The following is a 14438-nucleotide window of genomic DNA, read 5'->3' on the forward strand; positions in this document are numbered from 1 at the left end:
TTCTCACGTGCGCGTTCGCTATGCGGAATTCGTAAGTTCGCGGGGTCGCCGTGGCGGGGAGGGCGGCGCTACGATCGCGGCTCTCGCGGCATCAGCGCGACACAGTCGCTCAGTTCGAGTCTGACCGTCACGCGATACTTATCAATCCGGCTGCCGGTTACGTGTGTGTCCTCAGTGTCAGCCGGTACACATTCTTCTCATTCATAGATATACGAAATATAGACTGCGTGTACCTCAGAGCCTTAGAAATATTAGAGATATTTAACGTGATTTCTCTTTCTCTTTCTAAAAATTGTTCGTTCCAGCCACAGAAAAGGAACGGAAGACCTCGCTGTTTATCTCTTCTTTTTTGAAACGAGGATCACGCTTTTCATAAGGCATTCGCGATCTATATTTATGTTCATTTATACGTTCTCCAGCATAATCATCCATCGAAATCGATCATCGTTCAATATTCCCCGTTACGAAAGTGACGGATCTGATTAAAAAGTCATCGTTGCGTAATTCGTAGTCAAGATGAAAGAACAATCACACGCGTAGTCAAAAACCACAAGTAACGATGACACGTAAAATTGAACGAATATCGTTCTGTGTGACGCCAGTGCCCGTGCAGATCCGGGAATCGCATCGGGATGCTGCGAGTACATGTCGATCGAGGTTCTCAAAACGATAAGGAGGCAATGGCGGGGAGAAGAAGAGATAGTAAAGAGGAGTAGGTTGCAAGAGGAAGTGTGCGTGCCCTCGCTGAACTGTCAAATGGTTAGTGTTTCGGCCACTCGCGCGCCACTGTGCCCGTTTAAATACCGTATCGTTCTTCTCTTAACCTTTTTATATCACTGATTGAATGATCGTTCGTTGATTATACCAAGTAATTTTGGCCAATTTTCATATGTGACAACTATTTGTACACAATTTATGTAATCAAGTAATGCTTCTTATATGAATGCTTTGTATTTTCTCTGCTATCTTTATCAATTTTTACCTGTGATAAATATCACCGTATAGTCCTTGTAGTTAATACTATAACCTTGTAGTTAATACTATATAACAATATGATAGCGTTCCTTTTATAAACCTTGAAAGTTTTAGGTTTTTCAATATGCATTGATAACTTTGATGTTATTCCATGGTACGATTTAGGTGTCACTAATGTATAGAATTAGTAACAAATCAGGACATTCTAACAACAATTATTGAATTAGCGCTAAACTATTGTCTCGCCTTACTATCACATGTCAATATAGAGTACGCGTGTACTCTCCGTTTACACGTGTACTAAACGCGAGTACACTCTGTTTACATTTTGCCATAGCAGTTTTTTAAACGGGGTACTCGACGTGCGTGTATGCTGGTGTGTTGATACACAAGCGCGAGCGGTATGCGAACGTGTTTCCTTCGGTTCCGTTGACCACAAGGTTCCATTTACGTAACAGACGTGTTGCGAGACTCGCATATCTCGCATGTCTTTTTCCTAGAAACGTCCAAGTGTGCTCGTAAGCCGTACGTGGAATCGAAAGCTTTACGAAGCTTCTTCGTGTCACTTCGATTATTTTTCTTTTTCTTTTTCCTCCTATTCCTCTTTTATTCCTCTCTTATTCCTCTAATACCAAGTCTAACCTCACTCGAACATCGGCACTATGAAACAACGGCAGTGTATTTCTCTAGTTGCATTTCTCGGTCGCGTCATCGAGGTCGAATCTAAGAAAGAACGTATTTACTTCTTGTTTACTGGTCTTCGGTAATCTTCTCAGAGTGCAAGCGACAAACATTCGTTTCCATAATACTTTTCACGCGTTATACCAATATGCTTTCGAAACGCGAGCCAATTAATGAAGCGAGAAAGGCCGACCACTTTTCAACGAATTTTCAAGATCCGGGATCAGCTGGTGGATCGGTCGTGTGCAATTAACGAGCACGTGGGTGGTAGCTGTTCGCCTGATTTCCAGTCGCAGCGACTTTTCACAGTTCGATCATTTGTACTTGGTGTGCCGTACGGTGAACGATAGTACTTGTGTACGACAACAAATTACGATATACAGACTTATACAAACTTTCTGTCGTTAAATTCGCTCATACGATAATAGATTTTTGACACTATTTTTGAGTCGGTATAAATTAGTGCGACGATTATGTTATACGATATTTAATTGTTTTAAATTCGAGAATAAAATGAAATAAATACATCGAAAACAATAGGAACCAGCAATGAAAGTTGATGATTAACCACGTGGTTTATTATTTATTGCAGATGTCGGAGTTCCCAGTGGAGGGAGGGGAAAACGGTGACATGCACACTGTTATGGAGAATTTTCAAAAAAAGAACAACATGGTGAGCGGAAGGAGCCACGTTACCCATCATCCACAGGTCACTTCGTCGTCACAGGTAAATTTTCAATCACATATTTAATTAGTTAATCGTAAAATAAAACACCAAACAAAGTTACATACGTAATAAAAAAAGAAGATACAAATATTAAGGAATGTATGTCAAAAACGATTATCGATAGACTGGATTTTTATGCAAAATATTTGTATTTCAATTAAACTAGACGATTCTAAAGAAGTAGACAATCAAACGGACAATTCTAAATATATAACTATCTGTATGACTAGACTGCATATTTATGCAGATTTATATTTTTCTGAATCTTGTAACAAGTACTATACTTTGAATACTTTATACATCTTTGCATATTTAACGAACTCTGTGTTTTTTACAGAAGTATAAATGCATAAACATCCGCAATCTATATATATATATGTTATGTTTTATATGATCTACATTTTTGTATACGCGTACATTTTTCTATATTCAATCTCGCGTAAATGCATAAACATTCGCGTAAACACCAATCTAATTGCCAGATAAGTGAAACGAATTTTTAAATAGAAAGAAATCAAAATACAAAAAACTACGTACCAGGCTATCGATCGATTGCACTGAAAGTTTCTAAATGTAACCACTGTTTTGACTGCACGAACTACATCTAATCGTTCGCATGTTTCTCTGCCAAGAGCTGGCAAAATTCAGGTCCAAGAGTGAGTTTTAATCGCTGCAACCCCGTCTTCCCTAACGCGTGTCTCTCAAGAATGACTTAATAAGCTGCCATCGAACTTTCTATTTGGAGATTATGACGAAGAATGACCTTTAATTCGACTAGAGCGTCGCGACGCGACGCCTCCCACCCACGCCAAATTTCCCGAATTTCTCGAAAACTAGGAATTATTCTGTCGGGAACGCCTCCCAGTTCCGCGACCAGCTTGAACGAATTTCCAAAATTAAATCGACGTCACTTTTCACCAAGTATCACGCGCCACGTGGCCAGAACAACTCACAGACAATCTTAGAAAGAGAAAATTCTCAACGAAAGCGAAGCGAAAATACCGAGCTATCGTCTTTGATAAGGCATGATCGATATTTTGAAAACCTATTGCGAGTAAAAATATGTTTAATCTCTACGAAGCGTGAGGCGTTTATTATAAGCAGATTTCGAAATAGATTTTACAGTAACAATATAACAGCGTGAAAGATAAAAATTCCTCGATACATTCGTTGCTATTAAAATATGACTAACTGTGTGTTTGTTTTTCGTTTGTTCAAAATGAAACTTTAAGTACACGTCGGTCTTTGTACGCGCCTACTTTCAAATCCTGTTATTTTCTGTTTATTTCGGTCACGGGATATCGCGATTTCTTGAAACAGAATTACCTACACGTTCTCGTTGAAACTATTTATACCTTCGCTTTTTATGGGCACTAAAATTATATATATGTAATTGTACTAAGATAGAATCGTCTGTAGTTGTTATCTGTGTTAGTTGCAATAAGCAAAATCCTCTTGGCACCGATTGGTACACGTGGAAAACGTTGAACCCTCGCATAATTTCGGTCACGTATTTCTTTTCAATCACGTGACTCTGATCCTCGGCAGAAGCTTAAAAAGAAAGAAGATTAACCAAAAGATCGCGAAGAAAATTTGGAATAAGATCAAAATTCGATTGAAAGTAAGGGAGAGTCTGGGGTATCTATTTTATTAAGAAATTATAATATAAAGATCTAGAAACGCGATTCGTTGGTCGAAATCAACCGATTATGCAATGATGTAGAGTCCACGTGTTTCAGTACCGCCCACTGATACCCTTATCATCGAAACATTCTCTTTTAATTACGCCTCGATTCCATCCTTAATGGATTTTCATGTCAGTAAGCTTTCGATACTCATCAGTGTATTTTGTTTCGAGGCAGCGTTCTTGAAAGTGCATTATCGTGATTTATCGGAAATTTAAATAGTTTCTTTTATTTGATAGTCTGTTTGCATCGATGAGTCGATTAGACGAAAGTAACGATCGTCGCGTAATCATAATTAGATCGTTTTTGATGCAGTCTGTTGAGTAAGTAATTATTTGAGAATTTCTTACATTCTTTGTATCAATGAGTGGAAAAAAAATTGAAGTTCAGATTATGACTGAGAACTAATGGCTCATTTACCGAGAATTCATTAAGAGATGAACCAGATTTTGAAATGATATTTGTTAGTTCAAGCATTTAAATGTTCGCAATTCTCAATACGAAAATTCACCTGTGTATTTAAATGTAAATTAGAACGATGGGATTTCGATACAAAAATTCACACACAAGCGATCGAATGATACAAAGATTCATCAATTTAAAATTTAGTTCTAAATAATTTTATTCTGAACTCTATATTTTCATAACATTTGCATCGTTATCACAAGTGAAACTGAAATCTTTAAAAACTTTGATCACGATCATCAATATCGTACGTACAGTTCCCAGACACTCGAATTAAAAACCGATCTTTCTTATCTCTCTTTAGTCGGAATTCTTCATCTCTAAAGAAATATTCACGTAATCACCTATCTTATGCATCCTTCTCACTTTACGTAATTTTTGCCCACGTGAATTTTTTTTAACCTAACCGAAACCAAACATACGACTTGCAGGCCTGCGATCTTCAAGGATATCATTCTCAAGGATTCATAATCTCTTCATAATCGCTTCTTCCTCGGGACGTTGAATTTACTCGTCGTCTAACGAACGTTCCTAGGAATGTTCTGAGAATCTGTTGAATATTAGAGTTTCCTAGAGTATTTAGAAAATAAATTTACATCGTTTGTTTGGAATAACCATCGAATCGATCGTTGCCACGGCAAATGAATTATTCGGAGTTTGATTTCACTGGAAATAATCCGCTGCGTTCGAATGTCTGATATACAGGGTGTGCCAGAAGTAGAATACTGATATATGCAGCTGATTACGGAGTATCAAGTGTCACATAAAGTTTCTCTAATTTAAAAGCAATTTAAAAGACCGCCTCTGTTGTTTGACATGACATTTCACTTCGATAGTTTATACCTTCAATTACTCGGTAGATTTTTCTACCATCCGATAACGAGAACAGTTCGATAATCGAATCTTTCGTCGCGCCGTGTGATCTTTTATATCATCGAGTGCTTAAAATTTTTCTCCGCGTACGATTTCTATTTAAAATTTCCTCTTTGTCAAATTTCAAATACACAAATACGAAACGTAAGTTCTGATCTACCTTCCCTAAAACACTGTCATCTAATTTCCCTGAAACAAATCAGATCACCGAAATTACATAATTTATCGAGAAACGTAAGTTTTCGCAATACACGCACAATAACCGTGAAAATGTCATGGATTGGGTCCAAACAGCTTAACAAGAACGAAAAATCTGTGAAAAGTGACTGGGACGATTCGCGTGAAAAACAGAGACCAAAGGTGTGCTTTGAGAGAGCGGTTACAAAAAAAAAGAGAGAGAGAATGAGAGTGAGAGAGGAAGAGCCTGAGACGAATAGGCGAGAGTGAGTCATCTCACGTGGATTTTAAATAGAACGTAAACGGCTTTTGACTCGGCAGATGCTGACGACGAACCAGAGCCAGAGCAGCAGCAGCAGTTCGAGCAGGGTGGCCAAATCCTCGCAGAGGATTCTTACCTCGTCTTCATCGAGTGAGATGAAAGCAAGCTCCATGAAGAGCGACCTAAGAGAACTTCAACGCGGCATATCCGAAATGAAGAACAATATTTCCACGAACTTTTCACAACGATTGCGAAACAGCATGGAGAACCTCGTGGATAGGTAGGTCCTTTAAATTATTATTGCTCTTTATATTCGTTTTACGTTCGTTTATATATTTAGTAAATTGTTTCATTGATTTATGATGATCGATCATCTTGTATACGCGTGGGGATCACTATGTTGTTATTGTGATAATTTGTTATTCGTGTTTAATATCGGTGTGACAATTCTAAAAGTATACTTTGTAATAGTAGAAGCAGTGAGAGCCGTGAATCTCGAATTTTCGCTTAGAGGAAGTTCCGCGATACGTTTCTTGACATTTGAAATGTTGAGGACAGATAAAATCTTTGATATAATCAATATTAAGATTTTATATAAAACTCGAGATTAAAAAACGATTTATTGTGGTTGATTGGGAAATTAGGATTGTTACGAACGAAGATAAAAGTACATTTAAGAAAATTTGCAAAAAATCAATCCTATCAAATCAAGGTAAATGAAATTAATAGCAATTTCTCGTGCCATAGAGTGTCTAGGAGAAATCTTAAATTGACATCTTACCAAGAATACCACTGAGCTGTCAAAAATCTTCAAATAAATTGTCGTATAAAATTTAACGAATCCTCCGTATAGGATTAGATTTCTATTAAATTGTCGTACAAAATTGGAACGTGCAATGATCGAAACCTCACGAATTGAAGAGTCTCTGCGACTAGACTCGATTTCTCTCTCGTAATCAGCAAAGTCACGTCCACCGCGTTATTTATAACCGGCAAATTCCCGTTTTAGCCGCGTGCTAAGCGATTATTTTCAAAGCTTCTCTCGCGTTCCTCGCATCGCATAAACACGAAACGCGCGAAAATCTGCTCGTAATCCTTACAAAATCCAGTTTTGTATTTTTCACAGAGATGGAAACGGGACGGAGGAAGGTGACTTGACGGAGCCACTGGTGACGTTTCCGGATCCAGACACTCCACCACCCGCCACGGGAACAGTTACGTTAACAGGAGGTTCACCCTCGCAATTGAGCTCTCTGAACTCACTGAATAATCTTCACAATATGAGTCCACCGATCAGCATGTCGAATATCTCGAATATGACGAACCTACCTGCTGGACAGGAGACGATGAAATTCGAACAGAAAAAGATGACAAGTGCTTCCAAGACGAAGGTAAGATGTTTGGTATTCTCGTTTTACAAATTAGATTGAGGATAGCGAACAGCTCTCTTGTATAACGATAATAATAATAATTTAGCATACGATAATATTAGTAAAAGTCACAAATTACAAGTTTGATCCTGTCTCTTTCAATTGTGCAATTATACGTCAAGTAGAATTGATTAATTTGTAACATTTACGTGTACAGCGTCACCTGTTTTATTGTCAAGTTTATTATGAAAGAGGATTTATTAGTATCGCTGATAATTTGCAATTTGTGGCTTGTAAAATTTCATTAACAATATTGGTTCAATTGTACAAGGACGTGATTTGAATATCAAATGGCAAAATAGAGATAGTGATTCAGATGTTTGGTACTTTTGTTTTGTAGATTAGGTTGGTGAAAGATAGAGAAGCAGTATTTTGATGACTAAAAATAGGGAAAGTAATTCGGGTAAAAATTTGGCTTTCTTTGGGATTTTTAATCAAGTGAAGTGCCATACTGTGTTGATTTGTGTTACACAGAGCAGTTTGGAAGTTATAGTATGGCAGTTGAAGAATTGAAAGTACTCAGTTTGCAGTTTATCGTCAGTAAGGTAAAACACAAAATTACAATTCACGTGTCACGTAAGAAAAAAGCCAAATCCTACAACGAACAATTTCTACTGTGTCTTTGTACTTGTTATAAAAAACGATCTTATCTAGACATTCAATTTATCTTTCATTTTTTTTTAAACACTAATCGATAAAGAGCTTAAAAACTTAAAAAGGAAACAAGGAGAAAGCGATGTATAGTATTACAATAAATTATATTTTATCGATTCAAGAATTTTTTCAAAGTTATGAAATATAATGCAATACAATGCAATACATATAATATAATATAATACATTCTAAATCTCGCCAAGTCTCGTGATCATTTTATTATTATAAGCTTAGAAGACTTAGAAGCTCTAATTGTGACAATTTATCGATGAAAACTTAGTTTTGGAATCGAATCATTTTCTGTTCGAAATTGCGCGTGAAATAATCGATGTCTCGTGGAGATCGCGATGCTGCGCAATGTTTGGCCGAAGGTGCGGTTTCCTCTAGGTAGTCTAGGTCAAGGACTTCGAGTCTATCTCTAGGTAACTCCTCTAGCCAAGCTATCAGTGACGTATCTATTCGCTGTGTACATCTCGGAACATGGTATAATCATCCAAGATGGCATTTCATTTTTCATAATATTATTATACGTAATAGTATTATGCGTAGAATGATAGTCGGTTTCGTGCCGCTTATTTTTAATCGACGAATGTCACGCCTTATTCCCTTAGGAGCTGAACTCTTTCCGCTTGAATTATATTTTTAACTTCACTTCCGTCATGGCAAGGTCGGTGTTTCCACCCTCTTTCGCAAACTTCGAATAATACAGTCGAAAAATTAACGATCCTCCATCAATCCCTTCAGTCTCATTAACCTTTCTAAATCATTTACGTCCTGAGTAAAATTTCACACGTGAATATTTTTCAAGCGAATTTTTATTTTTCCTGAAAAGTTTTTTCCGTCCTACGTACGTCTGTTTATTGGATCTAAATCTTCTTAGAGCCAGACGCATACCAATGCCATTTAACGAAATTAGACTTGTGTCTGTCCATTGAGCGTAAATCTCCGTAGAACCAGACAACTTGCGCCAATGCCATTTGGCGCGATTTTGGACAGAGTTTGGACATCTGAAGACAATGTTTCGCTTTATTCCACAAATTCTGCGTTTCTCTTAGCAAACGTGTGATACCTCCTCGCTGAGTCCAATCACCCTACCATAGGGTTGTTCGAATCATTTTCTCGTTTTTGATAGTTTCTCTTGCTGGACTCTGGAATACACGACATTTTCTCATTCTTTCGTTGTTACACGAAAGACTGATGACATCTCATAACATACGAGTTTGATCATTCTGTGCAAAGACGAAAGTTAGGTTACAAGATGTCGAAGGTTGGGCGACTGAAAAATTAACCGATTTTACTGTAACATGGACATTTATTAATCTTCGATTCGTTTGAATTGCAGGTTGTTACGGACGGCTTTAGCGCTGAAAAGGCGACGGCAAATAGCGCCGAGATGAGAGCTTTACAAGCTGGCGACGTCTCGTACAAGGAGCAAAGCGCCGCGACGGCGGCCAGGGCGCGCGTCGAACTCGATGGCGTCTCCGCTGAGAAGAGCGTCGCCGCTGCAAGGGTGAGTTTACCATAAAATTGTCTCCGACAGTTTGATAAACTCTCGCGTATTTCACATACATTAGAACCTCTTAACTTGCCGTGAAGATCGTGATAAATCATCCTAATAAGGTGACGCATAGCGAGAACCAGAATAGGCAGATATGTAAGAATGAATTTATTCGTTAAACGCGAGCTTTAGGAGCTAGCTGTAGAATTTCAATAAAGATTCTTTATCTCTTGCGAGCTCTACGATTGAGATCTGGGAATTCCAGAATTGAGGTCTAGAAATGTGATGTATTTCACTCTTAACCCTGCAGTGTTATTAATACGTAATTCGACAAAATAATATAAAACAAAAAACGTTGTGCGTCTATTATTTCCTCATAAAACGAAAGAAACTTTGCGGACAACCTAATAGATATGTATAATTGCTTTCTTAGTATGTTGGGAAACTTTGTGCTATGAAAGTAAGAAAATTTTAATATGACATACCTAATAGATATGTATAATTGCTTTCTTAGTATGTTGGGGAACTTTGTGCTATGAAAGTAAGAAAATTTTAATATGACATACGAATACGCAATGTTAATGGTCACAAGTTTGATAACAGAACAAATGAAATTCAACAACCAAACTATCCTATCGATGGGAAGTTACAAGATTGAGAAAGAGGAGTTTGCTCTTACGATTCTTCGATTCGCTAATGATACGTTGTAACGATTCGCTAGAAATGATTATACAAGAGAGCGCACAATGTACGAATAACAAAGAACTGCCGTTTCTTCGAAATATCTGAAACGAAAATGAATAGAGCTTGCAGTTGTAGGATCAAAAAATAAATAATCCATTCACAAAGAGCGAATTGTAACATCTATAGATAGCGGAACACTTGCAGCAGTCTGTGTCCAATAAGATTTAGAATTTATTCACACGAAGTGAAACCTATTTTCCTCAAACTCGCTGTAAGTATCTTTCGTCTATTGTTATCGCCGCGAATGTAGTTGGAAAGCAAATATCGCGATATCGGTTGGTTCCGGACGATTCACCGGAAGGCGTTGCACTGGGTGCGGCCTAAACTCAACTCGCGTACAATAGTTTGGCACGAAACTGACCGAGCTAGCAGAGAGGAACTTGCCTTCCCTTGGGTCGTTGACACGATCGCTTCTCCTTGCTGATGATCTCTCGCGTTCGAACACCGACTGTTCTCACGCGATCGACGCATAAACATTTTCTTAAACGTCTCCGATGTTCGGGGAAACGCCGAGCCATTACTGCATCGTTGGAACTTCGGCACACGCGTCACCACGAGAGAAATCTGGAAGAAGATTCAACTATCGATCTGATTATGATTCGAAAAATGATCTTTTCACGGAATTAATAAAGCGTTTCTTAGCGATCTTTTTCTTCTAACGATGTTGGCTTTAGGGTTGCTCGCCTAAAAAAGATAGAAACCAGATTAGATCAGAAGAAAGAAATCATGGAATTTTTAGAGAATTAAGAATTTACCATTGGAAATTACCATTCTGTCGCATCTTTCTGCGCTTGTAATTTAATAAGAAATCGTTTTAAGTATACTAAACTAAGATAATTTCCTCTTAATAAATTAATCTTCTAATCGCGTTTCTTTTCATCCTCCGGCGACAAAACATCAACCGAGTTATTCAATCTTCCTAATTAATTATCAAACAACATCGAACATTATTATCTGAACTTTTATTTCAGTATCATCAAACAGAAATAATCAAGAAGGTTCGATCTAATTAACAACTGCCCAATTACAAAATGTTTCGTCTAAGATAATAATAACAAACGCGGAATATTCTTATAATCACTCGGTTCTATATATATGACCGATTTTCGAGAAACGCCGATAGCTTATCTTGAATCGATCAACAACTGTCGTTGTTATTTATTCATCCTCGTCTCAACTTCTTCCTACGTGGTGTGCAATGTCGAAGTATGTTCCAAGAACGCGTTGAAAGTATGTAGGTTTGTGGAATGGGGTTATTTGTCCGGTGAAAATCGTCGAACTCGGATAGACCGCGAATCACAGGGCCTCGTTGTCGATTATGCGAACAACGTAACACGTTTTCACCGGATACTCGTCTATTTACGCAACGTCCATGCGCTAAATTTAACCAGCGTTTTTCACCAGGCCACGTAGCTTTTGAGTCAGCTAGGGAATTTTTGACACAGAGCCACTGACTGCTACCACGATGCACGATGTTGTGTTGCTGTCTCAATTTATCGATGGCAATTCGACGTCCTGTTACGTCCCTTCCTCGCTTTCTCTTTCTGTCTTTTCCCTCTTGCAATGTACAACCAGGTTAGGTTTATCTCTTTCTTGGAAGCTGGGGTTAGGTTAGGTTGATCTTCCTTTGAAAGGTAGAGTCAGGTTAGGTTGATCTTTCTCTGGAAGTTAAGGTTAGATTAGGTCGATCCTTTTTCAAACATAGGGTAGGTTAGACGAATCTCTTTTTTAATATTGCGATAATTTGAATCTCATTGTGACAAAATGAACAATCCCTTACAATGTATCTTGTACATTTTTCGTTACAGGATACCATATTAACTGTAGATACATTATTTTCTTAAATTGTTAGACTATGGTTTGTTAATAATAAGTAGATGAAGTTATAAATCGCTAACGTAGATTTTGACAGTAAGACAGTACGTGATAATGAAACAAAAGAAAGTTCTGTAGTTGTTTACCCCACTCAATATTACCAGTTATTTCAGCTCTGCTACCAACCTAAATCACCAGACATAAATCAACTATATAAATCCATACTCCGATCTACTCGACGTTGTAATACATTCTCGTAGAATATAGAATCCTCGACACCATCCAACAAACAATGTTAAAGTAAACAATTGTCGCGAAACGCGGACGGGAGCAGCCTCGAAATAGCCACACTTCGAATTTATCGCACGTGGAAGTCTCTTCCACGATTTAATGGAACGTTCGCGTGTCTACCCTTAAGACAATGGATTTTCCCTGGTTGCCGCGTGCCGTTCCCTCGAAATCGCGTGTCCTTACGCGAGCCTTGACCTGTCCAAGGTTCCTTTCGCTATAAATCTACCCTGTTAACACGCGTCTCCTCGATCGATCGGTTTCTAAAAATTTGTTCGCGTTAGCGTGCTTTTCTGTGACATATCGAAGAGTCCGTCATAGAAACTACCCCTGGGTAATTTATCGATCTTTCGAATGGTAATACGTTCTGGTAGTCGGAGCAGTGAAACGAAACGTATCGAAAATGTATATGTTTTCCTGGAAGAAGATAAGCCATGGACAAGGATCGTTTTTCAGAGCTTTATGCTATGAGGCAATATTTAAAATAGGGAGTACAATTTTGGAACTCGAGAATGTTTCTTAGAAGTAGTTCAAGTAGCCACGCAACTTCTGGAAATTGGATTATTCAGACGGTTCGATACAAGAAAGTTTTATTACCGATCGGCCGTTGGATGGTTCCAAAAATTGCATTCAAAGTAACCGCAGTTGTTGGCAAACACGTTTAGAGATCATTACGTGTGGTTGCATTTTCAGATGAATCACTGGATGCACGTGTCCTGTTACGCATGTGGCTTCGATAGAATGAATCATAGCTATCAGCTGGGAGAATTTTGAGATTGAAAGAGAGAGAGAGAAAGAGAGAAAGAAATTTGGAGTTCGTTACAAGATTGAATATCTTGATCGATATTCTTATGGACTCTTAAAACAGCAAGACAAGTAGAAAAATATTAAAGAAATCAACTGTTCTCGAATTTGTAGAGACCGTAGCTTCGATAACTTTGATTCTCAAATGTATTTTCATTCGAAACGAAATTTAAGTTTGATCAAAAAAGAAAATTGAACGAGCAATTCGAAGGCAAACTGATACAAATGACAAAACGTTCAATTTGAAAAAATACTAATTTCCAATAGAAAAATCTGTACGCTTCTAAACATCAAACATCTGCAAGAAGCTTTTACACTTTCAGGGGATCGTAATAAAACTCTTCGCATGAAATATTAGAAATAGACTAGATAAACTGTATCTTTTTTTTTTTTTTTTTGAAAAAAGAACTTCGAAGAAAGAGACGAATTTCTCCCACGCGCAGAGATGTTTCCATGGAGATGAAATTTCCCCTCGACTCACGAGGGTGAACGCGGTTCAAACGGAATAAACGCGGAACAAACAGCACGAACGATCGATCGGCGTTTTCCTGAGGGCAAGGCAGTTAGTTGCTGGCACTGTTAGAGGTCGGTTCGCGTGTGTCGATGGGGCAGCAGTTGTCGAGCTTAACACGGAGATATTTCCCCGTTTTGAGGCCCAAAAGCGGCACAGGACGGCAAAGAATCATGGCGAACGAAAGTTTTGCTAATAAATCCCCGAGAATGGTACGATTAAAGTATTTCGATTCGATCTATAACACGGTGATTTCACTTCGGCTATGATGTCATGAGAATTGATCGTTTCTTTAAGCTATTCTCGTAGCTAGTTTTCAAGAAAGGGATTGTTAAGTTTACGTACATGAAGAAAGAAAGTTGCTAAACGATTATTCAACGAATATGTAACGTAAAATTATTACGTCGTGGTATTTTCTCCATAAGTGAATCCGCTTTTTGCGAAACATTGGTCGCCTAGCAACGTTACGTACTTGAAAATTTCTCTACAACACGGTAAAGACTTCTGTAAGAAACAAAGTTGTTTGAACGTCACTACGACGTATTGTGTATTAAATGATAGTGTGAATGGTGCCAAGTATTTCGCGGGGGTCCAAGAAACGATTTACTTCGTTGCGCAACATCGTGTCTTTGTACTTGTTTTTCATAGCGCGGTTCATTCAGTGATGAACACTCATACAGTGAGATCAGCCCTCAAATTTTCGGTCGGATTTTCGGGAATCGGTGCCAACGAGAAACGTGGATGTCACCGATATCTCCGCACAACCGAAATAGAGCTCGACCGCGAAACTTGTCTCGGGTAAATTGCCAGCATCTCCTCTAATGTTTCTCAAGGACACGTTCAAGGCCT

At 38.2% G+C, this 14438-nt stretch overlaps 1 protein-coding gene across 7 annotated transcripts in view; it reads left to right on the forward strand.

The window, feature by feature from the left end:
• The window catches only part of LOC126864640 (NAD(+) hydrolase sarm1), a 138430-nt gene that overhangs the window by 109176 nt on the left and 14816 nt on the right, over nt 1–14438 (forward strand). For 5 of the 7 annotated variants that reach the window (XM_050616183.1, XM_050616181.1, XM_050616184.1 and 2 more), the window contains 4 exons: nt 2249–2383; nt 5905–6125; nt 6972–7236; nt 9272–9439. In XM_050616183.1, the coding sequence (XP_050472140.1) occupies nt 2249–2383; nt 5905–6125; nt 6972–7236; nt 9272–9439 (789 nt within the window). Of the gene's footprint in view, nt 1–109; nt 760–2248; nt 2384–5904; nt 6126–6971; nt 7237–9271; nt 9440–14438 lie in introns of those variants that run through there. The other 2 variants (XM_050616178.1, XM_050616179.1) reach the window with 1 other exon arrangement.

Source organism: Bombus huntii, chromosome 4, assembly GCF_024542735.1.
Source record: "Bombus huntii isolate Logan2020A chromosome 4, iyBomHunt1.1, whole genome shotgun sequence".
In the NCBI taxonomy this organism is placed as follows: Eukaryota; Metazoa; Arthropoda; class Insecta; order Hymenoptera; family Apidae; genus Bombus; species Bombus huntii.